This window comes from Lepus europaeus, chromosome 19 (assembly GCF_033115175.1).
Source record: "Lepus europaeus isolate LE1 chromosome 19, mLepTim1.pri, whole genome shotgun sequence".
Taxonomy (NCBI): domain Eukaryota; kingdom Metazoa; phylum Chordata; class Mammalia; order Lagomorpha; family Leporidae; genus Lepus; species Lepus europaeus.
The window spans coordinates 63,219,713-63,245,955 of NC_084845.1; the positions used below are offsets into that span (position 1 = coordinate 63,219,713).

At 47.5% G+C, this 26,243-nt stretch overlaps 1 protein-coding gene across 1 annotated transcript in view; it reads left to right on the forward strand.

Moving 5' to 3' along the window:
- The first annotated feature begins 21,074 nt into the window (after positions 1-21,074).
- VAT1L (vesicle amine transport 1 like) overlaps positions 21,075-26,243 on the forward strand; it is a 157,242-nt gene continuing 152,073 nt past the window's right edge. Inside the window, exon 1 of the mRNA XM_062177894.1 lies at positions 21,075-21,307. Within this exon, the coding sequence (XP_062033878.1) occupies positions 21,075-21,307 (233 nt within the window). The remainder of the gene's footprint in view (positions 21,308-26,243) is intronic.

Below are 26,243 nucleotides of genomic sequence, written 5' to 3' on the forward strand. Positions count from 1 at the left end.
ATGGGAAACCAGGAGAAGCACCTGGCTCCTGGCTTCAGATCAGCGAGGTGCGCCAGCCGTGGCGGCCATTGGGGGATGAACCAATGGCAAAGGAAGATCTTTCTCTCTGTCTCTCTCACTGTCCACTCTGCCTATCAAAAAAAAAAAAAAAAAAAGGGAAGGAAGGAAGGAAGAAAGAAACCACATTATCGAGATAAAGAACAGTCGAATCATGTGTTTCTAAAAATCAAAAGTGGTGCCAAAAAACTCAATGACAGGATGACCAATATTGTCAATCCAGCCAGAATCCACCGTCTGCCCTGCCTCCTCCAATCCTGGGTCTGGTGGTGCAAGTACTCCGACACCTATTGTGTGTAGTAGCAGTACCCTCTTCACATCATGTGGGAACTCTTTAATTCCCAAAATATTATTAACATTTATTTGGTTTATTTTCAAGCACCCAACAAGGTAGGAGGGAGCCAGGAGAGGGAACATCATCCTATTTTACAATCCTAGTGGGATGATTTTAAATCAGCGAGAGTTGGGTTCAAATCCTCTGTCTCTGGGAACCATATAACCGTGTAACATGGAGACATGTGGGTCTCCATCTGCCCCACTGCCTCCAGTAGCCCCTCTCCAGCAGCTGCAGAACCAACTCTACACCTACAGCAAGGACCCTTGGCCCTCGGGAGGGGGAAGTCTCCTTTGGGCTCTTGATTCTCTACTAAGCTCCTCCTCTGTCATTCCCCATGAGAATGACATTCACCAGAAGAACAAGTCCAACCTGTCAACTTATTTAAGGCACATTGAAAATGAAAAGAATAATTTTCCACCATATGCACAGAGAAGCAAGGTGAAGGAGGGGGAAGAGGCACGTTTTCAGAGATAAGCAAAGAGTAAGACATTGCACTGCCCAGACAGGCTGCAAACGGCCCTCTGGAACTCAAGGTCTTGCTCCGCCCTTGGCTGCTGCCTACTTTTTCCGTTCACTCGTTGTCAAAGAGTTCATTTCACTTGGAACCAAAGACAGCAATGAGAAAGCCAAAGCCACAGTGATAGTCAATCTCATTGATTCACTGCATCAGCCTTCGTGAAGTTTTCATAGCTTCTCCTCCTGCAGGAATAAGTCTCCTTCTTTCCCAACCAAGAAATACAATGGGATCATGCAATTCACAAAAACGTGGCAAGTATACCTCCACGCACACTTTATCTGCTTGTTCACCAACACTCCTGGCTCTTTGCTGACTTATTAGTACAGACTAGTACAGCTTTGGGCAGCTCTGAACTTTAAGAAATGAACCAAAGTGGTTTGTTTAACTCTGGAAGAGTAGGATTTCTCTGACACTCAACTCATTGCCTGTTCTGTTATTTTTGAGATGCACTACTCTTTGGCAAAGGTGGACTGGAGATCTGGAGTCGGACACAGGGTGAAAACTTCAGTGTTGCCGTTTATTTGCTGTGTAGTCTTGGGCTGGAAGTTTAGTCCCACTGGACCTTACGTTTTTAAATAAAGCTGGAATGGTATCTTCCTGGCAGGAGTTTTGGAAGAATCAAGTAAGAGAGTAGATAGGGAGTGGGCATGAAGTTAACGCCAACCTGCAGGGCGCAAGAAATGTCACAGTTGTCTCTCCCAATCAAGTCTAACCAATGACAGCCTTCTGCATCTCAGCTATGAAGATTATTTATTTGAAAGGCACAGTGAGACAGAGAGAGAGAGAGAGAGAGAGAGAGAGAGAGAGAAAGAGAGAGAGAGATCTTGCATCTCCTGCTTTTCACCTCAAATGGCCATTCAGCCAGGCTGGGCCAGGCCAAAGACAGGAGCCCAGAGGTTCATTTGGGCCTCCCCCTTAAATGGCAGGGACCCAAGTACTTGAACCATCTTCTCCTGACTTCTCAGTCACAATAGCTGGACGCTGGATCCAAGTGGAGTAGCTGGGATTCGAACCAACCGTCCAATATGGGATGCCAGCATTGCACTCTTAGCTCACTGTGCCACAATGTCAGCTCCCGTCTCAGCTACAAACAAATGAATCTTATGTATTGTTAGGTAGATTTCACAAAATAAAAAAAAAAACACAAAAATGCATGCCAATGCCCCATTTTACCAATATAGCAGAAAATGAAATTAACAGGCTTGTCTTCACTCACTATGGGGCCTGTGGTCCTTACTGATAAAGTCCTTGAATAAAGATTTCTGCGCTGCTTTCACCAATGGCTTGAGTGCAGAAGCTTCGCAGAAGCTGAGGGTTCTGGTACTCAGGGCCCTGTAACCTCCCAACCTTCACCCCCATGTCATTTTCCTATGACATCTCTCACCTCCCTGGGGCATAGGGAGGGAGTGGAGTGTGGGTCCCAATCATTCACGGAACCCAAAACCCTTTCTCAGCCTTGGGAGAGGGTCTCAGCACCCAGCCATAAGGTGGCTGCTTCTGCTTCTCACCCTACCAACTCTAGCCTTTTCCTTCTCTTGGTGACATCTTGAACTCCACTCTAATGCCAAGGCCAAGATCATAAATCACCACTCACAGAAGTGCTTTGTTCTGTGTTAGAAATCAAATTAGTTGTCAAGAGTTAAAGACTGGATAAGAATAAACTTTGGTACATGCACAAGGGAGTACAGGTAGCTATAAAGGAAATAAGAGCTCTATGAAATAATTATTGAGCAATTTCCAGCTGATACTGTTAAGTGCAAAAAGGCATATAAAGAATGTGATCTTTTGTACTAGAAGGGAATAAAGAAAACATACAGATGTACTAATCTTTTCAAAGAGAAACACAAAGGATAAGCCAGAAAACAATGAAGCAGTTACCTGCGAGTGTTGAGTAGGAGGAACCAAGCGGAAGCAGGGAGAAGGGAGTAGCACTTATCTGAATATACCTTGTGTGTAGCATGTTGAGTGCCCACATACTCAACAAGTCGAGCAACACGGACAAGAAGAGAGGATTAAATAATGACAGATTCTAAAAACAATGAGATAACTAAGAACAAAAGAAAAGTTAAAGAGAAGAATGCTGTGATCCACTGGGAACTTAACATCAGCCAGTCACATGTACACTCAGTCAGTGTGAGACAGGGTGTGGCATGTGTCTGACAGTCCCATGTTTGGAGTTACACTCAGCTCCCAGCAAGCCCAGGGCCAAAGGCTCACCTGTTGCTTCAATCTGACACTCACTCTCCAGTGTTTGAAGTCACATCTCAATGCTACCCATTTTGCAGATGGTAGGTTACAAAAAATGCCTTAATCCTTTGTAAATGCTTCCTATGCCCTCCTCCACTGCCTTAGTATCTTTAATTCTCACTCTGGGGGAAGGCAGAGCTACTTCCCATTCCTCCGTTGGTTGGTGTTTTTCAGAGTGGCCCCCTGGGAGGAGGGAGGCAGTTGCACATGGGACCCCTCCAGGCACGCACAGCGCAGCTGAACTCTGTTCGGACAAGTGCAGTGCTTCGTCTCTACACTAGAGACTCGGGGAGAGTGGCAGGCATGGGAACAATCCCACTGCGAGGGTGCTTGTTGGATATGTAAAATCAGATGACCTATGCTCCTTTTCCCGCCTTCCCTGAAAAGGAGCCTTGATTTCTCAAGGTCAATTGGAGGACAGATGTGTGGGAAGTGAAACTCAGGGTAAGAGAGTCCCTGGGAAGATCCTCTGGGACCTGGGTGACGACTGGTGTGGTGAAGATAATAGGGCTTTGGGGACCAGCTGGCTTGGGTGAAACCCAGCTTCTTCATTCTCTGTGGTCACAGTGCCTGTACCTTTCAATTCTTGTCAAGAGAATACAATGCAGACCGAGGTGTTTTCCACCTCACAAGATCCTGTGTCAACTCATGGGGTGATGGACACAACATCATGAATCATACAGCTATTTGCACACTTATTAAAAATGACTTCCTGCTTCTCTCATTGATAAAATAGAAAGGGTAAATGCTGGGATGATTTCAAAGATATGGTCGTGTGAAATGTCTCATCATAAAAGAAATGTATATGTTAAGTGGAAGAATTAGACAATACAAAAATGTGTAAAGGAAAAAATCCCTCAACCTTGAAATCATCAATCAGAGATAATCAGTGTTCAGCCTAGATCTTTCCAAATTTTTTTTTTTTTTTTGGACAGGCAGAGTGGACAGTGAAAGAGAGAGAGAGACAGAGAGAAAGGTCTTCCTTTGCCATTGGTTTACTCTCCATTGGCCACCGCGGCTGGCGCACTACAGCTGGCGCACCGCGCTGATCCTGAAGGCAGGAGCCAGGTGCTTTTCCTGGTCTCCCATGGGGTGCAGGGCCCAAACATTTGGGCCATCCTCCACTGCACTCCTGGGCCACAGCAGAGAGCTGGCCTGGAAGAGAAGCAACCGGGACAGAATCTGGCGCCCCGACTGGGACTAGAACCTGGTGTGCCGGCGCCGCAAGGCGGAGGATTAGCCTAGTGAGCTGCGGCGCTGGCTTTCCAAATCTTTTTAACACTCACTTCACACACTTGCAGGTGGGTGTCTCAAATATAAGATTCTATTATTGGGGGCTTCTTAAACTGGTTTAAATATTCTTCCATTGACAATACTTTCAAAGGTCCCTTGGCTTTCAGTTGCATGGATACGGAAAACAAGTCTCTCTGGCTCCTGTGGTTAAAAATATAGATTTCCAGGTTTGGACTATTTTAATTAATGCTGCGATGAGAATGCTTGGGGCTGAAATATTTTCACACATCTTCCATTACTTCCTGAAAATAGCTTCCTGCAAAGGGAATTGCAGCATCAAAATTATCAAAATTTTTATCTTTTTAAAAGATCTGTTTAATTGAAAGGCAGAGTTACAGAGAGACAGAGGCAGATATATAGAGAGAGGTCTTCCATCCACTGGTTCACTCCCCAAATGGCTACAATGGCCGGAGCTGGGCCCATCTGAGGCCAGGAGCCAGGAGCTTCCTCCCACGTGGGTGCAGGGGCCCAAGCACATGGGCCATCCTCCACTGCTTTCCCAGGCCATAGCAGAGAGTTGGACTGGAAGTGGAGCAGCCAGGACTCAAACTGGCACCCACATGGGATGCCAGCACTGCAGGTGGTGGCTTTACCCTCCACACCACAGTGCTTCATATACGCAAATTACCCTCTTAAATGTTTATCCCACTTGCTACATCGGCAAAACCACTCCACATGATTGTTTCTTTCTATTGTACAACCATGCTGTATGGTAGCATCCAGACACAAATACACACAAATACTCTCTCACACACTTTACGAATTTACTTACAGGGGCAGAGATGTGGCATAGCAGATAAAGCCGCCACCTGTAGTGCCAGCGTGCCATGTGGGAGTTGGTTCGAGTCCTGGCTGCTCCACTTCCAATCCAGCTCCCTGCTAGTGTTACTGGAAAAGTAGTGGAACATGGCCCAGGTGCTTGGGTCCCTGCACCCACATGGGAAACCCAGAAGAAGCTCCTGGTTCCTGGCTTTGGCTCAGCCCTTGCCATTGGGGCCATTTGGGGACTGAACCAGCATATCATCCATCTCTCTCTCCTTCTCCTTCTCTCTCTCTCTCTCTCTCTCTCTCTCTCTCTCTCTCTCCCTGCCTCTGCTTCTCTGTAAACCTGCTTTTCAAATAAATAAAGAAACCTGTAAAAATTTACTGACAAAAGAAGAGAGGTCAGGATTTAAATTTTCATTTACTTGAGGCTGTTTTTTCAGACGCTTCCGGCTCTCCAGCTAGCACTTTCTGAAACCACTGCCTAGTCTGGTTGCCTGTCTTGGGCCTTTTCTATAAGTGGGGATAGTCTATGCACTTGGGCTGTGTCGATCCAAAAATGACTTTCACTTCTGAGCATGTGCCTGTCTGTAAAATCCCTAGTAAATACCCAGATGCCCAAAAATACAGATGGAAAATAATCTCAAATAGATTTTGCAGTCTCTCAGTTTCCAATATTCTTCTGGTGGGGAGTGTTAGTTTTTGCAGAATTAAATTCAGAAAACTATATTTAGTGGGACCGTACACATTTTGTTTTCATCAAGAATAAAAGAACCTCCAGCACCCACCTGCCTTCCCCCAGCCACAGGGAAAACCCCGCTAGTGTGCTAATTGAAGTGCTCAAGGACAGCTCAAGGGCCTTGATTAGAAATTCTTTGAATTTTATTTCCAAGGCAAGGACCTATCAAAAAAAAAAAAAAAACAACAACAACAACAACAAAGCCTAGCAGTCCTTGAATATTCCCTGAGCACCATTTCTGTATTCCTCCAAGCACCCTGGTATTTCTTGGGTTTGTACCCATGTGCTCTTTGTTTTTAGCAAAGATTTCCTATTTCCTAGCCTTCACTATGTCTTCTCTGCTCCCCTTTCCCCTTCAAAGCAGAATTCCTCCTTCTTTGTTCTAAAAATCTGCGGGCTTCTGTTCACTCGCTCTCCACTGTACAAGCGTTCTTCCTTGCCACTTCCGTCTCCTCCTGCAAGCCCACACATTCAATGCCTGTTCTCAGGCATGGAGGAAAGTCGAAGGCTTAACTCTTGCTTGTAGGAACAGGTACAACACAGAGAGGCAAGGCCACCCTGTCCTCAGGTACCGAGCCCTTCTCCTCTCCCTGTCTTTGGAACGTCAACACCTTTCTAAGTTACATGATGTATATGTTAGCGGTAGTCACCTTTCTGTGTAATAATGCAAGAGCCCTGCAAGAGAAGAATTTGGATGTCCTCATCACAGAGAAACAATAAATGTTCGGGATGGTGGGTAACCTAAGTACCCTGGTTACACAGGATGTAAATGAGCCCAAAGGCCACACCACACTTTTCCTTTGCCTCTTAAACTGTGACACGCTATCAAGAATCAAAAGGCAAAGGACTTCAGTGGACGTTAGTCATCTGGCCAGCACTAGGGACCGCCAACAAAAGCCTGAATCCCACTGTAGAGCTGAGGATCTGCATGGTTTGCTTTGCCAGCCTCCCTCCCAGCCAGGGTGCTAGCTCTCGGGCGAGGCTCCCTTACAGATAGACACACAATCTCAAGGTCAGGATTTTGGTAGCAACATGGCCATGTGGTGCAGTGGTAACCAGTGTCTGCTGCTGCACGGATAATACAAGGGTCCAGAGTCGGTGAGAGCAGAGTCCTGGCTGTTTCTCAAACGCTATTGTTCCGGCAAAGCCTCACTCTGCACACCTCTCAGGAGCACTGTGAGCCACCCAGCACCCTTTTCACTGGCTCCTTAATATGGTAAATCATTTAGTTTTAAGGAAGAATCTTAGCTGCTAAAAAAAATTAATATAAAATGATGCACTTGTGTCAAGTGAAGGCCAAATGATGTCATAGCTTGCAGGGCTTTTGCCGCAGTTGGAAGAGAGAAAAGTAGGGTGGAGTCCAGTTTTCACAGAATATTACAGACATGAGGGTCCAAAGTAACCTGACATGTAGTCAGTAGCATATGGCATTGCAAATCTTGAGTTTACCTGACCAAACAACACCATGCATCACATTGAGTTATTGCTGTTATTTTGATTTGCATTGCTTTTTACTGCTTTCAAAAGCTAATACACAAGCATGTCTTGCCTTTTAGAGTTATTGATAAAAGCCGTATGCCTAAGGACGTCACAGTTGGCGCGCATTCATACAAGTAGTGCAGTAATTCTAACAACTTAAATCAATATGCCATTCCACCAGTCCCCCGCCTCTCTCCCCATAGCACTCACCTGAACACCTGCTGCTCTCGGCCTGGGGACTTTTGCGACAGGTGCCCTGAAAGCAGGACAAGCTAGAAGTTCTGAGGAATTAGCGCTCCTGCAGGGAGCCCTCAACACACGATGGAAGGGGGAATTATTGGTGCATAAATATCGCAGCTTCATCAGGGTCCATGTGGGTTAACTCAAAAGCGTGCTCCACGTGGTCTTCAGACACCCCCAGCAGGGAAAGCCCTTTGCTTGAAAATGCCCCCTTTTCTGGTGTCCGTTCACTCTCTGACTTACTTCACTACCGGGCTTCCTGGAAACCGCTCCTAAGCAAACACCCTCTCTCAAATGCTGGCCACGGGATCTGCTTTAAGGAAAACCTAAACTAAGACACCTGAGCAGCAGTCAGAATTGCGCCCTCTCCTGTAAAGTGAATCTTCATTGCTACGTTTCAGGTGTCAGGACTTGTCAGGGATGGCCTGCCTGTGTTCATATACCTACTGTATAATTGACTGACCTCCCATCTTAATACATTAAGGGTACTGAAAGCTACTCTGGGAAGGGGCAGATGCCACATGTTCTGGAGCAGTTCTTAAGGGTGCAGCAGGGGCACAGGTGCAGGGGGCACGGTCCCCACAGGATACAGGAGAAGGATTTGCTTTGCTGCAGCTCAAGGTTGCATCCCCATTCCAGAGGGACTTACCCAAGCAATCTGCACCCTGTGTTCAAAGTAAATGTTGCTAACACCTGGCTCCCTGGTTCTTGAATGAAACCCAACATCACCAAAGGCTACATACACTCTCTCTGGAAGAAGGGGAAAGAGTCAGCACCCAGATATCCGTGAACAACCTCCCTGTGTTTACCTCTCTTGGATTGCAGGAAGCCCATCCTCCCCAGTGATGTACTGCAGTTTGAGAAACCCTGCAGCATGCCAAGGAAGGATGTAATGACTCCATACAAGTGCAGTGGACAGAATGACCGGACCCCTGCCCAATTCATTTGTTGAAATCTTCACTGCCAAGGTAATGGTCTTCTGTGATCAGGATGGGGCCCTTTGTATGGAGATCGACACCCTCCTTCTTAAAGAAAAAGAGGTCCAAGAGAGACCCCTTGCGCCCTCCACCATGTGAGGATACACCAGAAGCTTCCACTCTATGAGACTGGAGGCAGACCCACCAGACAGCAAACCTGCTAGCATTTTGATCTTGCCCTTCCACTCTCCAGGACTGTGACAAAAATATATTTCTGTTATTGATAAGCAAATCAGTTTTTAGTATTTCATCCCAGCAGTTCAAGCAGACTAAGCCAGCAGCCTTGTGACTTATGAGCATTAGAAGTAATCTGCTGGGCATATGTACTGGGAGCTCCATTTTTTTAAAAAAAAAATTATTTATTTGAAACAGAGAGAGGGAGAGACAGATCTTCCATCTGCTGGTTCACTCCCCAAATGGCTACAATGGCCAGGGCTGGGCCAGGCCAAAGCCAGGAGCTTCATCAGGTCTCCCACATGGGTACAGGGGCCCAATCATGTGGGCCATCCTCCACTGCTTTCCCAGGCACATTAGCAGGGGGCTGGATTGGAAGTAGAACAGTCAGGATGTGAACTGGCGCCCATATGGGATGCCGGCATCCCAGGCAGAGGCTCAACCCTCTGTGCCACAACACCAGCCCCGTAGACTCCAGTCTTTAGCACCTTGGTGCACCTCCTGTCCCACTCCATCACTGCTTATCTTGGTTAAGGCACCACTCCTCTCTCACATACCACATCCTGCAACCTGCTTCAGTCCCTCTGTTGGCATGATTGAATTAAATCTCTATGATACAAAACCAGCTTTGCTCATGACAACCTACTAGATAAACAGGCACATGCAATGCCCAAACTCAAAACCAATAATGAGGCTGTCTTTATTCAGAAAGGCAGTAGCATATTACAGTGTGTCCTTTGATTTTTTCCCTCCACAAAATATGAATAGTTTAAGACAAAACTGCCCAGAATGACTTGGTAGCCATCAACATCAGCTTCAAGTGCATTCAAGTGTCTGGAGTGGGACCTGCATGAAACAGCCTTCTGAAATCATTGGAAAGACAAGTAGAATTCCAGGTGGGGAGCACTCCCCTGGTGTGTGTTGTCACATCGGCAGCTATCATTTCTGATCAATGTCGCCTCTGCAGAGCCCTGCCAGGCCACTGGCAACACAGAGGACCAATGTGACCTCAGCCCGTGGGCTGGAAAGTCCCTTGAGCACCAATTAGTCCAAGTGCCTTCTTTTCTCGACTGGAACAAGGACATTTTCAAAGCCGCAGAGGCAGCAAGTCAAAACCACAGGCCTCCTTGCTCCCAGGATTGAAGAGTCTATGGTTTAGAGCAAGAGTTTTCAACTCTGGCACTATTGACATTTGGGGCTGGATAATTGTTGTAGGGGCTGCACTGTGTATTGTAGGATGTCTAGCATCATCCCTGGGCTCCACTCACTAGGTGCCTGAGGCACTAATGTGACAAACATGTCCCCAGACAATGCTCAATGTCCCCAAATCACCCTTGCTTGAGAAGCACTGGCTTAGAGCACAGGTTGTGAGTTGTAGCCACACGCACTAAATTTGGCTCATAGGTATGTTTTGTTCATCCTGTGTCATATTTGTCAGGAGTTAATATTTAGTACAGTTCACATAAAAATCAGACTGTTGGCTTCCTGTGAACATTCACAAGACTGGACAGCCCTACGCTCACTGTCTCGTACAGCAATGATCAAAGTTGAGTCATTGCCATCCCTTCTGAATGCCATGTGCACTCCTGTTTACCGCAGTCCGCACCTCTTCCTATCGTGCCCCATGTTAGATCCACTTCATTTGTTTTGTAATCTTCTTGGGCCCCCCTTTAAAACTCAAGTCTTCTCAAAACTATGGGTTTATTTCCCCTTACGTACATCTCTCAGCTCCTTAAGAACGAGGTGTTGTGCCTCTTAATTCCACTCTTTCTCCCAATGTTGAGCAAACACTGATGGGTCTGGAGCAGCTTTTCCAGAGAGACAGATAGCAAAATGCTAGTCTTGTGACCTTGAAGGGAAAGGGGCTAGAAGTCAAGTCATTTTGCATGAAGCTGTATTCTGTATCTCTGCTTGGAAATTCAAAGTCTCGCTAGCTCAAGGCTCCAAATCTTTGTTAATGAAAGCTGCTTAACTACACTTGACCCAGTGCCCCAAACTAATCTGGCCACAGAACCTCATTTTACCCTAGCATCAATCAACATCCCAATAAACTACTGTTCCACTGAATAGACTTTGAAAAAGCCTGAACATTCTAGAAGTCTAACCTTTTTAAATTAAAGTTATGGAAATATTAGGGAACATACCAATGGCTGCTACAAAGTAATACAATGCAAAGAGTTTGATTCCAAATATTGACATTTGTTCTGACTGCTTATTTTACATTTCTCCAACAAATTTGTAAATATAGTGTGATATCAATACCCATACTTTACAGACTAGAAAATGAAGCAACATAAAGATTAAGGAACTTGCCCATGGTTACACAGCTAGGAAGGTCAGGCCTGGATGGGAGTGCAGCTTGTCTGACCCCAGGACAGCCTGCATTTACCTTGTCCTGCCTCTCTGGGACTTTGTACACTGTTGCTTACGCGTCTGTCTCTCGCTAGGGACATGTACCAACTTACACATGAATGAAGCAGAAAGGGAATTATTGTCCATTGCATAGGAAATAATCCTGGAAAGATTTTTGCCATGGTATTTCCTTGCAGATTTTCATATCATGTCATAAAATTAGATAATCACATTCTCACTTAATTTGGACAACTTTTTCAATATCTTAGAGCATAAAATTTATATGGGTAGGATAGTAAGTGGAAAAACTAAGATCTGAACAAGTCTTGGAAATAAAGATTGGTGATCCTTCCATTTTGCTTAGTGCATAGTAAGAATACAGGACAGGAGGACTGGAGGATTATAGATGGATAGATGATGGATGGATGATGGATGATGGATGATGGATGGACAATATTCCATGCCTGATTACTTTGTGTAAAGTACGCCACTGAGTAGTTGAAGAGGAGGGACATATTAACAGTAGTAAATAAAGATTCCTCCCTGAAAAATGTTTCCCTATCTCCTGGGATTTAAGCCTTTTAACCTTAGAACAACAAAGACAAAATGTGCCCTTTTAAAGTTGACTATTTTCAGTTATATTGAGGTCTCAGAGCTTTGCAGAGTCATCACTCTGAGAAAACCCCACCAATTGGATATGAGCCAACACAATAAGAGAAAGAAACGTCTCAGGGAAATCAGTCTTAGCCTACACCACACACATCGGGGAAACAGGAGACTGAATTAGCTGGAAGGCTAGCTCATCCTGATTTATAGTAAAATGCTCTCAATTTGTAAGAGACCAAAAAGGTTCAGGGAGGAACTCTTGACCTCTGGGTTCCCTCAGTCCCTATCAAATGAGTAAATGCTTTGTTTACTTCTGAACCTGAATTTTACATCCCATCCCATTACCATCGCTCTAAATTATCTATATCAAAGTACTTCAGGAAAAGCACAGCTCTGCGGTGTTTGGAGGAATCGGATAGCAGTATTGTTTGAGGATTCCTATAAGAAATCATACAGTGTCCCACCAGGTGGAAACCCTAGGTAATAATCAGGTGGAGGGGTAAAAGAAATAACTCAGAAGTTATCTTTTAGCATGAAATAGCTTTCAAAAACATAACTGACTTGATTTAAAGTATGTGATATGTTCTCCTCGTTTGTGCAGCCATGTTTCCCAAATGAGACTAAACAATCTAGAACGTCATATCTCCATGGATAATAGGAACTTATGGATAAAAGAGTCAGAGCAGGTGAAATGTTTTGAATTTTATTCATACATGATCAGGTTAATAAAGAGCTAACATACGGGGCCAGAGCTGTGGCATAGCAGGTAAAGCCACCGCCTGCAGTGCCAGCATCCCATATGGATGCCAGTTCAAGTCCTGGCTGCTTCACTTCCGATCCGGCTCTCTGCTGTGGTCTGGGAGGGCAGCAGAGGATGGCCCAAATGCTTAGGCCCCAGCACCCACGTGGGGGACCCCAAGGAAGCTCCTGGCTTCTGATTGGCTCAGCTCCAGCCATTGCAGCATCTGAGGAGTAAACCATTGAATGGAAGACCTCTCTCTCTCTCTCTCTCTCTCTCTCTCTGCCTCTGCCTCTCTGTAACTCTGCCTTTCAAATAAATAAATAAAACTTTCTTTTAAAAAAAAGAGCTAACATGGTTTTCAGAGTCTTTTGATTAGTCCTTTTGCTGATGGAAATGGAATTGGGTTTTCCATTAACTTCCTTTTTTAAAAAAAAAAAAAAGATTGATTTATTTATTTGAAAGGCAGAGTTACACAGAGAGATGAGAGGCAGAGAGAGAGCGAGAGCGAGAGAGATCTTCCATCCGATGGTTCACTCCCCATATGGCCGAAATGGCCGGAGCTGCGCTGATCCGAAGTCAGGAGCCAGCAGCTTCTTCTGAGTCTCCCACGTGGGTGCAGGGGCCCAAGGACTTGGGCCATCTTCCACTGCTTTCCCAGGCCATAGCCGAGAGCTGGATGGGAAGTGGAGCAGCAGGGACTAGAACCAGTGCCCATATGGGATGCCAGCACCTCAGGCCAGGACGTTAGCCAGCTGCACCACAGTGCCGGCCCTCCATTGACTTTTATTATAAAATTGCAGTTGAATTCATTCCTATGGAGAAAAAAAATCCAATAGGGTGAAAACATGTCTAAGAAAAGTTGTTGAGAGGGCAGCATTTGTCCCAGGGATTGAGATCCGTGAGTGGTATTGTGCTCTGGGGAGGAAAGCATAGGATCTCTCCTTCCTTCTTCGTATGTTCTGTTCATCATTTGTTGAAAGCCCTTCAGCAGAATCTGTGCAACACACTGCTGTGAGATTGGGAATTCAGTTTTATTTCTCCCCGTCCCTATCAATTACAGAACCTTGACTTTTACTTGGGATGTTGTCAGTTAACTAAGAAAAGACTATATATCCTAGCCTCCTTTGCATTAAGAGTAGCCATGTGGCTGAGCTTTGGTTAAAAAAAAAAAAAGTGGTAAGTGGCTATGTTAGGTTGTATCCCTGAAGTATCCTTAAAAAGAAAGATATTAGTATTTTGTCTGCTCCACTCATCTCAGTACTGTGGCCTGAGTGTGACGGCTACATTTTTTTTTAAGAGGAGGGGTGGGCATGGTTCTGCCTGTCTTCTCTTGCTTCCTTTCCTTTATTTTTTTTCAAAAAAGATTTATTTGTTTATTTATTTGAAAGCTGCGTGATACAGAGAGAAGGAGACACAGAGAGAGGGAGAACCATCTGCTGGTTCACTCCCCAAATGGCTGCAGAAGTCAGGGCTAGGACAGGCCAAAATCAGGAGGCAGGAACTCCACCCTCTTCTCTCATGTGGGTGGCAGGGTCCCACATACTTGAGTCATCACCTGCTGCCTTCCCAGGTGCATGAGTAGGGACACGGACGGAAGTGGAGCAGCTGGGACTTGAACTAGCAGGCTTAACCTGCTGCACCACAATGTCAGCCCCTTCTATTTTTTAAAAATATATGTTTATTTCATTTTCTCCCAACTTGAAAGGCAGAGAGGTAGAGAGTGCTGAGCCACTCCCTCAATGGCTGCAGCAATTAGGGCTGGGCCAGGCCAAAGCCAGGAGCCAGGAACTCATCTTCATCTCCCACATGGGTGGCAAGGACCCAAGCACATGAGCCACCACCTGCTGCCTCCCATAAGCTGTGTCTGACGTGGAGGAGCTACAACTCTCACCAGCACTTTGATGATATAGGACGTGAGCATCTCAAGCAGACTTAATCCCCTGACTACGATGCCTGCCTGATGGCTATGTGTCATGTCATCGGAGTGGGTCAATCCCTCATGAGGTGGAGTACAGACGTGGAAGGAACTGTGGTCCTTGATGACTCTGTGGGGCTTCCATAGCAATCTGATGCACTAGATCTTCAAATCTTGTCCAATTGTGTGTTGTTATCATGGCTGAAGCTAACACATAACCACCACTTTCATAATCAGCAACTTGTGTTTTTCCTTTGCAGCATTTATTGAACTTGGAAGTGGTCAATTACTTATGTGATTCCTTATGGTTTAATATCAATAGCAGAGGCTGTCAATGCCCCCACCTACACTCTCGGGGAGCTCACCATTGTTGTCCTCATGGCTTCCCACTGCACACACCTACAAGTCTTTTTAGACAGCTTTGTCAAGTTTCCAGTTCCCAAGCGACCCATGCACAGAGCAGGTTAGCACCTGCTAGAATCTCTCAAGCCAGTGATTGACAGGAGTTGGTGAATATTCCATTTACCTTCCTGCTTGACTGTTAGCTCCGAAGTGTTCTACAGTGTCTCTAGAGTTCCTCAGCAGGAGTTAACCCGAGTTGTGAAAGTGAAAACCTGTTGGATTATGAACTTTGTATTGACTGCTTTCCCCACCCTGACACAGTTCTGCATATCCCTACTAGTGCTTTCTGGGATCACCTGTCAAACAAGGTATTTGCACTCGATTCTCTGAACTAGCAAGGTTAACTTCTGTGAATCCAACGTAGACCAATATATGCCTCTTCACTAGACTGCTGGCCCAATCGGGATTCAGATTATGTTTGTCTTGTTCACCAGCCATTAGCATTATCTCCAGTAATCAGCGATAGGACGAGGCCAACACTCAGAAGGTGATGAATAGATATCAGCTCACTTTCCTGTTCCTCTCTGGCATCGTTGGAGTTTAATTAGATGACTGGTCCTGTGAGATGTAGCAAGTTTGGGTGGGCTGCACATTTCTCCAGTCCTTCACTGTGTTTGTGGAAAACATGCTCCATTATCTTTCAAACAGCAGCACAGGTTACAAGAAATGAGAGTGCACGACCTTCACTAGGGGCTCTGGGGTTTCTCTCAAGCCTTCCATTGGCCAGAATCGTGCACCTCTCTTATATTATTATCAACCTTCTAAATGTACGTCCCTTCTCTTGACCTATTTAATGGAATTTTAAGTGAAATATAGAGCAACATATAAAGCCATAGCCATTGTAGCATGTAATTAAAAATTTGGGGAAAGTTACTGTTTATATAGATTTTTTTTCTTTGTAAAATAATGATAATAATACCTACTGCAAAGAATTACTTTGAAGGTTAAATATACATTGCATGTAGAATAAATGATTCTAATTGTATCAAAGATGATAAAATAAGTATTATTCAAAGATATAGTTGAAGATATAGACCATCTGCCCCAAGTGATAAATTTCTCTAGAAAATTACCAACCCTTGTGAAATGATTTAGAAAACTATTTCTAAAATCAGACTAAGATAGTTTCCCATATCTTCTCTCTCTCTCTTTTTTTAAAGATTTATTTATTTATTTGAAAGGCATTTACAGAGAGGCAGAGGCAGAGAGAGAGGTCTTCCATCCACTGGTTCACTCCCCCAAATGACCACAACAGCTGGAACTGGACCAATCCAAAGCCAGGAGCCAGGATCTTTTTCTGGGTCTCCCACATGGGTACAGCAACCCAAGGTCTTGGCCATCTTCGACTGCTTTTCCAGGCCATAGCAAAAAGCTGGTTTGAAAGTGGAGCAGCCGGGTCTTGAACTGGTGCCCATGTGGGATGCTGGCACTGCAAGCAGCGGCTTTACCTGCTATGCCACAATGCCAGCCCTTCCCATAGCTTTACCTCTACTGTGTGATCTCCCTCTCAGATGGCCAATACCTTGAGGAGTTCCGGCACGTGACCCTTATACTCTTTCCTTTTCTCTTTCTCTCCCTCCCTCCCTGTTATTCTCTCTCTCTCTCTCTCCCTCTCTCCCCCCCCCCCCCCACACACTCTCTCTCTCTCTCTTAGAGCTGAGCTGTAATACTCTGGCTGAGTCATAATACTCCAAGCTGAGTTGTAATACTCTTCAGTTGGGCTTTAATACTCTGAGCTGAGCTGTAGTACTCTTACAGCTGAGCTGTAATACTCTATTTCACCATCAGTGGCTGCTCTTTAACATTGCCCTATGATGCAATAAAGTTCATTACTGAGGCTCTGAATGAATGCCCAAGGAATCAATTTTATAATCTAATTTTATAAATTAAAAATTGATTTATGGTGTTTATTTGGAGACATGCCATGCAGCGTGACTCTTGCCATATTCCACAGAAAGGAGCTGAGTTGGGAATATTTGATGGCAGCGGTAGATGGGACTCACAAGGGGTATTTCTTCCCAAGCCGCAGGGACTGTGGTGTGTTCCCGCTAGGTGCCTGTGACAATCCGCTGCCTACCAGTTACAATCTGCGGTTTGTAAACAGCCAGAAGATTCCCTTGGAGGGAGTAATTATATTCCTTTTAAGACACTGTAAGACAAACATTTTCTCTTAAACTTGCTGTGTGCTGACTGCCAAGTAGATTTCCTTTACTAATGCTGAAGGAAGACGCTCAGAACCAAGCAGCTATGGTTTGCATTTTCTCCCTAAGGGTTCTTGCGTTGCATGTTTTGTCCTCAGTGTGGTGATGTCAAGAGGTGGGGCCTAACGTGAGGTCCTTGGGTCACCTTCAGAAGGATTGGAGTAGTTCTCACGGGACCCTGAGTTCTTGGGACGGTGAGTTTTTATATGACTGAGTCTGACCCCTGAGTCACTGTCTGGCCTCTCGTCTGTGGTGTGATCTCACTGCTGCCCGTGATGCTACGTGTCAGGAGGTCCTCACCAGAGCCACTCGGGTACCACCATGCCCTTGAACCTCCAAACCTGTGAGTTTAATAAGCCTCTCTCCTACAGTTACCCAGCTTCAGATACTAAACACTGGTGATAAACACCACACAGGGGACCGTGGAGGAAAAAGAGATATTAGGAGGTTGACGGAAAACAGAGACCATTCCAAAAGCCATGGAGTATTATCAGCCAGGGGCAGAACTGGCTTGGGCCCACCCAAATACGCTTGCATGGTTGTTGGATATTGGCAGAATCGATGTGGAGTCAGTTTTGTGTTTCACCGCAAGCTTTCGGCTCTTTTCACCACGATAACTCACCATGTGAGGGCTCAGGTCCTTCTTTAGAGTGGGGATTTGAAGTCTTACTTCATATGGTTTTTCTGAGAATCCAATTACAAAACCCATCCAAAGTGTCTGGACTGGTAGACTCCCAGACAATAACACGTGCTTGCCAGTGTCCTCAACAACAGGCTCTCCCCTGTGAAACTCACCACTGGGCACTTCCTAGAGACAGCATCCCAAGCTCTCTGCCTAAGGATTCTCTCAGCCCGGGTATGCGGGGACAGGATGGCAGTGCCAGGGAGTTGGCAGTGCCAGGGGTACTCTCATTCAGTCAAGTGCAGAATTCAGTGAACACACAGGTATTTCCTCACTCCGTGGCCAGGACAACCCTGAGGCTTACCTACACTGCCTCTCAAGGGTCTCCTGTGCGAAGCCCCACTTGTCTACTGTGATAACCTGCTCATTAATGGCCTCTCACTTCCCTGTCGCTTCCCCAGCAAGTGGAGTTCCCTGGGATCACCTCCAAAATTAACCACCAGCACTCAGATTCTTGCTTCCGGACAGTATCCAGCCTAACCGCTCTGTCTCCCGATGTAAACAGGGTTAACAATTTGGACATCTGGGTTCACAATGAGGTGTTCAGTCCCCAAGCAAGCCCTGTCTGCTCACAGTTAGCTCCTCCCCTTCCATCCTGCAGCCATTGCCTCAGCTGATGGCCTTCTCATTTATTTATTTATTCTGCCCGCACTGTCTTCCCCAACTGATCGCCACACTTCCAGTAACTCTATCAATCATCCGCCGAGTGCCAAAGCTATTACCCTAAAATCCAATTCTGGTAATGCAAACTCCCCCCTTTGGCCAAAATTGTATCACATGATTAAAAAAAACATTTATTTGAAAGGCAGAGTGACACAGAGAAAGAGAGAGAGATTTTCCAACTGCTGGTTCACTTCCCAAATGGCTGCCAGAGCTGGAGCTGGACCGGGCTGAAGCCAGGATGCAGGAACTCCATCTGGCTCTCCCCAGTGGGTGGAAAGACCAGCTACTTCGCAGGTGCATTAGCAGGAAGCTAGACCAGAAGTGGAGTAGCCAGAACTCAAACTGGCCCACTCCAACATGGGCTGTGGGCCTGGTAGGCGGCAGCTTAACCTGGTGTGCCCTAACCCCACCGCACTGCTTTTATTTCCTAGGCCTTCTGTGGTGCCATTGCCTCCACGACTGGTACCTTTTATAACTTGGTAAGGGTGCCCCTTAAAAAGCCAGTGCTAACCCAGCCTCACGTCCAGTGACTGTGAACATGGAAACCAGTGTCTCCTCAAAGTCACTTAGATTGTCGCCTTTCTATGGTGTTTGAAGATGCCTGTGGCCTTGCCTGCCTGAAGAACCAGGCTCATCCTCCAGGGTCTGCCTCAAACATCTCCTCCTTGGATAGGGCTTCACCAACTCCCTGGACAAGTTCATGGCTCCTGCCCCTGGACTCCCACAGAGCAGCTGCATTCACAGGCTCCAGCATTCATTCAAGAAGCCTTTTCTATTCTACTACTTAACAATCCTGTTCTAAGCCATGGGGAGACCCACTGTCCAGTGGGGTCACCCGCCCATCAGTGCACCTGCACTGCCTTCTGTCACTCCCTGCCTCACTTTCCTGCTTCCCATTGGGACTTCTGAAGTTCACATGAATAAAGCAGATGTGACCATGGTAATCAGACACAAGCTAACCGGAGAGCGTGAAATACAGGATCCAGATCCAGCCTGGAATTTGGAGAACCTTCCCTAAGGAACAGATGCTACAGGGGAGACAGAAGTGGAAATTTACACCAGCACAAAGAGGTGGAGCACGCCTTCCGGTCCAAGGGGACTGCAGGTGCGGCAGGCAGGGATATAATGCTCATTTTGAAGATTAGGAGACCAGGGCACTTAAAGCAGAGGGGCAGGGCCAGCGTCGTGACGAAGTAGGTTAATTCTCCACCTGCAGCGCCAGCATCCCATATGGGCGCCAGTTCTAGTCCAGGCTGTTCCTCTTCCAATCCAGCTCTCTGCTGTGGCCTAGGAAAGCAGTAGAAGATGGCCCAAGTGCACCCACGTGGGAGACCTGGAAGAAGCACCTGGTTCCTGGTTTCGGATTGGCGCAGCTCCAGCTGTTGTGGCCATTTGGGGAGTGAACCAGAGGAAGGCAGACATTTCTCTCTCTCTCCCTCTCACCGTCCTCTCACTTAAATAAATAAAAGCTTAAAAAAAAAAAAAGGCAGAGGGGCGTGGGGAGGGGGTCGGCATCACACTCACTTCTGTCATTCACCATGTCCAGTCTTTCCTTGACTGTGTCCTTTGAGCCTCAGGCTCTGAGCTGGAACTCCTCAAAGGTAAGGACCACAGTGTCTTTGAAATCATATCCACCCCTCCCCCATTTAGCACAAGGCAGAAAGGAAAATTAGTGCACCCAATTTACAGACAAGGGTGTTGAGTCTCAGGAGGGTAGAGCGAATCTCCCAAGGCTGGCAGTGATAGAACACACCCTTCCCATGCTCCAACTGCATCTCTCTCCTTAAATGGCCTCATGAAAGCCACCCTTCTCCCTCTATTTTTTTTTTAGAAAATCCAAGTTTTTCTATGAGCTTTTTTTTTTTTTTTTTTTTTTTTTTTGCAAAGGGCTGCATAACAAGCCAAACAAAAAGCCAGCTACTGCGTGTGTGTGTGTGTGTGTGTGTGTGTCTAGGGGGGACACCTTAATCTTCTGGGGTCCAGAACAGGACCCTGTTCCGGCCCAGGGGTCTTTGGCGGAACCTCCGGAATGACCCGAAATGGCGTGGGAGGTGAGAATTGTTCATCCTAAAGCCGCCCTGGGGATGCAGCTGAATGAGCAGTGGGCTGCAGGACCAGAAGGAAAGACCTTAGAGGCTCAGGGTGAAACCTCCATAGTTTGCCACCTGCCGGAACCGGCGGTGTGGGAAACAACCCAATTTCCCGGCCAGCTCGCCGGTCCCCCAGATCGGTGTGGGCAGAACCGGCAACCCCGTCGCGGGAAGGCAGCCTCCAGGCCCAGACATTCATCTCTGTCCATTTCAAGGCGCCCGAGCCTGCGCCGTATATAACCAAGTACTGCACCCGCGAGTCCGGACAAGGCGGCCTCTCTGGGCGTGTCTTACCCACGAGTCTCGGACGGATCCGGGATTTGGGGGGCGACCAACAGCCTCATCCGTGACTAGTTCAGAGACTGCTGCCCAGGCTTGCTTTGGGCAGGGAAGAAGGGTGGGGGCGGGGGCGGGGCCGTCTTAGGCGCGGCTCTTAGGAGGATTACGGCGGAGGCTGTGGACCGCGGCGCGGCTCGCAGAGGCTGCAGCCATTGCACGGCAGAGCATCCCACATTCAACAGGAGGAACCCGCGCGAGCGGAGCCCGAGCCCCCAGCGCCGCAGCCACCGCAGCCGGTGCGCCCCGGGTCCCCGCGCGCCATGGCCAAGGAAGGCGTGGAGAAGGCGGAGGAGACGGAGCAGATGATCGAGAAGGAGGCGAACAAGGAGCCGGCGGAGGGCGGCGGCGGCGACGGCTCGCACCGCCTCGGGGACGCCCAGGAGATGCGCGCCGTGGTGCTGGCCGGCTTCGGGGGGCTCAACAAGCTGCGGCTCTCCAGGAAGCCCATGCCCGAGCCGCAAGACGGCGAACTCAAGATCCGCGTCAAAGCCTGGTCCAGTATCCGCGCCTTTCTCGCTTTCTCCTCCGTGCGCGCTCCGGGCGGGTGGGAGCCTGGTCCCAGCCTCCGCCGCGGAGACCCCCGCCGCGTCCCCACCAGGCGCCCTGTGGCCCGCGGCCGGTAGAGGCTGGAGAGATGCTGACAGGTGTCTTCCACCTTTCCCAGGCCGGGTCCGGGGGAGGCCGGAGGGAGAAGCGAGCTCCTGGGGGACCCGCAGGACCGCGGCGCCCGGCAGCCAGGTCGGGAGACTGCGCTGCGGAGGTCCCCGCCGGCGGACAGCTCCCCGCCCGCACGGGAGGTCGGGGGGTTCACGTGGTTAGATAAGTAACAGTGACAGCAGCCTTAGCGAGTGCCGGCCGCCGCTCTCCGAGTTTTCCTTGTGCGATCCTATTTCATACTTTCTGAGACTCCATGAGTTAGAGGCCATCTAGGTGATGAAACTGGCGCTCGGAGCGAGGGATCTGCCCAGGGTCACTGAGCTGCCCCGCAGTGGCCTGGCCGGGATTCCATTCTCAATCTTTGTCCCTTCGGTGCTCTGTCCTGATGGGGCTGGGCGCAGGGTGCGGGGCTGAGTGCCCCCTCCTGCACGCTTCCCTCCTGTGGCCTGGTGTGGGGAGAGGAGGAGCCAGGGAGGAGACCGTTAGGTAAGGAGCGACTCAGCCAGGGGAGGGGTGAGGCCAGGACTGCAGCCCAACCCTCGCCCTCCCCCGGGAGCTTCCTCTGTGTTTCTCCTGGGATGGAATCCTGGTCTACCTGCTCCGAACTCGCATCTCAGAAGGAGCCAGATTGTAAGGTACCCTCTGACCGGCACTGTTCGAGGGAGAAGTCTACACCCACGCTCAGCTGAGGTTTCCCGGGATGTTTAAACCTCCTGCATGCAGGCACTGCGTGGTCGTGATCCTTTCCCTAAAGTTCTGGAGAGGGCTTCCCCGGGAGAAGGTCCCTGGACCCAGCACTCCGTGCAGCCTGTGAGGCATCCGAGGGGAGCCTGCTGCGCTCACACGGGGTGCGTCTGTCCCTTCCCGTCTGCGCTTTCAGGTAGGGTTAGAGCTGAAGGGTAGGGTTAGAGCTGAAGCCCAGGATCCAGGCAAGAAAAATGTATGGGAGATGCCCCTCCCTTTGCCACCTTGACAGCAGATGCAGGCTTCATGTGCCAGTGAGAAGGCAGCTGTTAGGGGCACTGGGTACTAATGATCTCTCCTTGGCTTCACTCCTGTGAGCAGCTGGTGGTGTTCCACTCTTAAGCACCACTCCAGGCCTCTCTGGGGATTTTAGGGTGCAGCAAGAGGCTTTTGCAAACGGGGGGGGGGGGGCATACAGTTCTTTATGAACTCTTCCTGATCCAAGCTGATTGAGCTCAGAAGGTAGAGCTTATATCTGCCCTTTTTGACAATAAATCCCCAAAGCTTGGTGCACTGAGCATCCTGAGGAAGTTATTGCTAGAAGAATAGATTGGGGAAAGAACGTGGAGGAGGGATGGCTGAGTCACTGTTTTTCTTCACCGGTTGGTGGAAGAGTTTCTACTCAGTACAATTAAAACTGTAGATAGGTAACTCTACCTCCTTGAGCACAACACCAAAAATATATGTATACACACATATACATACACATGGATCTACACACAATTGTGTGTGTGTGTGATTTATGACCACCCATCCAAATTGAAGACTGGATTACAGGACTCCTATGTCAGAATGTATATTCAGAGAGTGGAAAATATTGCAGCTAGTTCTTAAAGATAAGAGCATTATGGGCAATGCAAATGGGTCCGTGTTCTCTAACCTTATGCTAACTGCATCAATGCTCATCAGAACCGAAGCATTTTGAAATGATAAATGTCAAGATGAAGGCCAGCAGATTGATTTTTCAAAACCAGGCACACAAATCTGTTCTTCCGTGGAGCTGCGTGCACACACACACACACACACCAGAGTGGCTGCAGATTCCATACCCCAGCTGTTCAGAAAGCCAAGCAGGCATGGGGGTGATGTGGAATACAGTATTGCAAAGTACCCAGATTGATTTCTCTTTTGCAAAGCTGGAAGCAGAGTTAATCGGTTTTGCAAGGGAGGATGAAACAGCCTTGTGAAGCTGGCTCACTGGGCCCTTCCTCCTTCACTGGGCTGAGAGTGGCTGGCTGAGGATGCTCGCTGATTGTAAGTTTTAGCCTTGGGATCCAGAATGACTCATTCTGTATTTTTATGAATCAGCTGATGGCCTCATGGATGAAGAGCCACCTTTTATCTGCTCTCTATTTTTAATGAAAACCTTTTATCAACAAATGAGATATGCTTTTTGCTGGTCCATCTGAACCAGTGTTAGTCAGAGCTGGAATGAGAGTTCAAGCTAGTTACTCTACTCTGTGTATTTTATGATAATGGAAGAGAAAGAAGCAAAAAGATAGACAAATTTTGTCTCATTTACTTTCTGTAATGCATGGACTGGTAGGTATTTTTCCTATATTATAGAGAAGCAAATTGGGGCTTGGAGACATTAAATAATTTGCACCCAAAAATAACATAAATAGTGGAGTTAGGATTTAAACCCACCTCTCCTTTTGTCTCATTTTGACTCCCTTGGTGGGAAAATCTCAGGAAATGCAATCTGCCTCTCTGAACCTCTGGCATTTAGGTTTGCTTTCCTTCCTTTCTTCAATAAACATGGTTCCCTTGCTCCTTTTCTGTCTTAAGGGAACATTCTCTGGCTATTCCCAGAGTAATATGGCTTCCTATGCAAAGTAGATATATGTGCTCAAAAGTGCTGGGATGGGGGGCTGGAGGGAGAAGTCTTCTCTCTAAATTGTTATGAAGCATCAACTTTAGGGGCCAGCGCCATGGCGCACTAGGTTAATCCTCCACCTGCAGTGCCAGAATCCCATATGGGCGCCGGGTTCTGGTCCCAGTTGCTCCTCTTCCAGTCCAGCTCTCTGCTGTGGCCTGGGAGGGCAGTGGAGGATGGCCCAAGTGCCTGGGCTCCTGCACCCACATGGGAGACCAGGAGTAAGCACCTGTCTCCTGGCTTCGGATCGGTGAAGCTCTGGCCGTTGAAGCCATTTGTGGAGTGAACCACCGGAAGGAAGACCTTTCTCTCTGTCTCTCTCTCACACTGTCTGTAACTCTACCTGCCAAATAAACAAAAAAATATATAAAAAAAAAGCATCAACTTTAATGGGAGAAGACCCATTTCTCCAAGAATTCATTGAATGGTTTACACAGCAAGAGGAGAAAGCATGTGGTTCTTTTTTTTTTTTTTTTTTTTTTACTTGGATGTAAGCTTAAATGTCACTTCTTCCTATCCAGGTGACTTCAGTGGGCATGTCTCAGCTTCTTGAAGCTTCTAAGCATCATCTGTAAAGTGGGCAGTGAGAGGAACCTCACCTTATTGTGGATGAGAGGATCAGATGTATTAAAGAGGCCGGCCAACTGTCGGCATTCAATAGGAATGGTTGTTGTTGTTGAGACTGTTGTCATATCTGGACCTATCCTATTTATGCTTCTTGATGACCAAACAACTTGCAGGCTATCCTGCTAATCATGTATACCATATAGACAAGATCAGGTCACTTCTGCTTAGGGGTTGAGTCAGACCTTCTTAGCTATGCGCCCCCACTCTGCCACCTGCTTAATGGGTTGTCTTGGATCTGGCTCCTTGGAGGCAGAGACTGACACAAGGACCCTTTATCAAGTGGTTTTCTGAGGACAACAAAAGCAAGGGAAGCAGGCTGGGGCAGTTGAGGAGCCAGTCAAGGACATGTCCCGTGATGAAGCAAGGAACAGGGAGAGCCTTCTGTGTCACTGGCAATGGGCTACATCCAAAGTGGGCATGTGGAACGTCTCAGGTGCAGGTGGCTTCTGCTTAAGGAGAGTTCTGCAGGGGAAGGGACAGCTCTGAGCCATGAGTAGCCGGCACCCCTGGCAGTTGGGGGATGGGCAAACCACCCACAAAAGGCCTTTTACAGCGCTTGACTTTGGCCATGTTGTGTAAACCAGCCCATAAAAAGGAGATGAAAACAGCACCACGTTTCATGACGTAGTGATGAAGTTTAAATGAGATTCAGGGGGTAAAGACCTTGGTGATGATGCTGTCCACATAACAAGTGACTGGTGAATGATAGCGATGATGATGTAAACCATTATCCATGTAGTTTATCATTTAAACTGGAACTCTTCTGAAAGTGAAAGGGGGCATTATTGATAACTTCTCTGGGATAGCAGAGGCAAACTGGGACTGCCCTAGGCAAATCAGAGTACGTGGCCCCTTAATTGATAAGGGTCAGAATTGTGCCTTTGTGGCCCTCATCAGTCTTGTCACAAGGCAGTGTGTCCTGCAGAGGGGATGGCAGGATTTGAGGCTGACAGAGGGTCTCCAGATTGGACTGCAGGAATACATTTAAGTGGCCATTAACAAGCCTTGTCTGGTTTGTGGCTCACATTGGCTTGTGGTAGAAAGGCACTAATGGATTGGGGACATTTATTTTCCCGGAGTGATTTACAACAAGAGACCATATGAAACTGCTGGAAAGAGACCAATTGGATGAAAAATGGTTCTAGCCAGTCATGGCTCCATTGGCTGATCTGAAAGTGGGCTGAGGGCAGGCCACACTAGAAGGAAGCCAAGATTGGTGAGATTCTAATAAGTCACAGAGGTATAGTAAGTTGGAAATAGAGGGGAAGGAAGTAACATTTATTGAGCAGTTGTTAGGAGCCAGGAACTGAGCTGCCTGCTCTATACACTCTGTTTCATTTCATCCTAATGGCAACTCAACAAGATCAGCATTACTTTCTCTATTCAGAGACAGGTCAGGATCACAGACTGTTAAATGGAAGAACCATGTGAAAATCCAGGTCTGCTTGTTCCTGGATTCATTACATGGGGGAGTCAGAATCAGAGAGACCCAGTGACAAAGGTATAAAAGAAAAAGAGAGGCCGG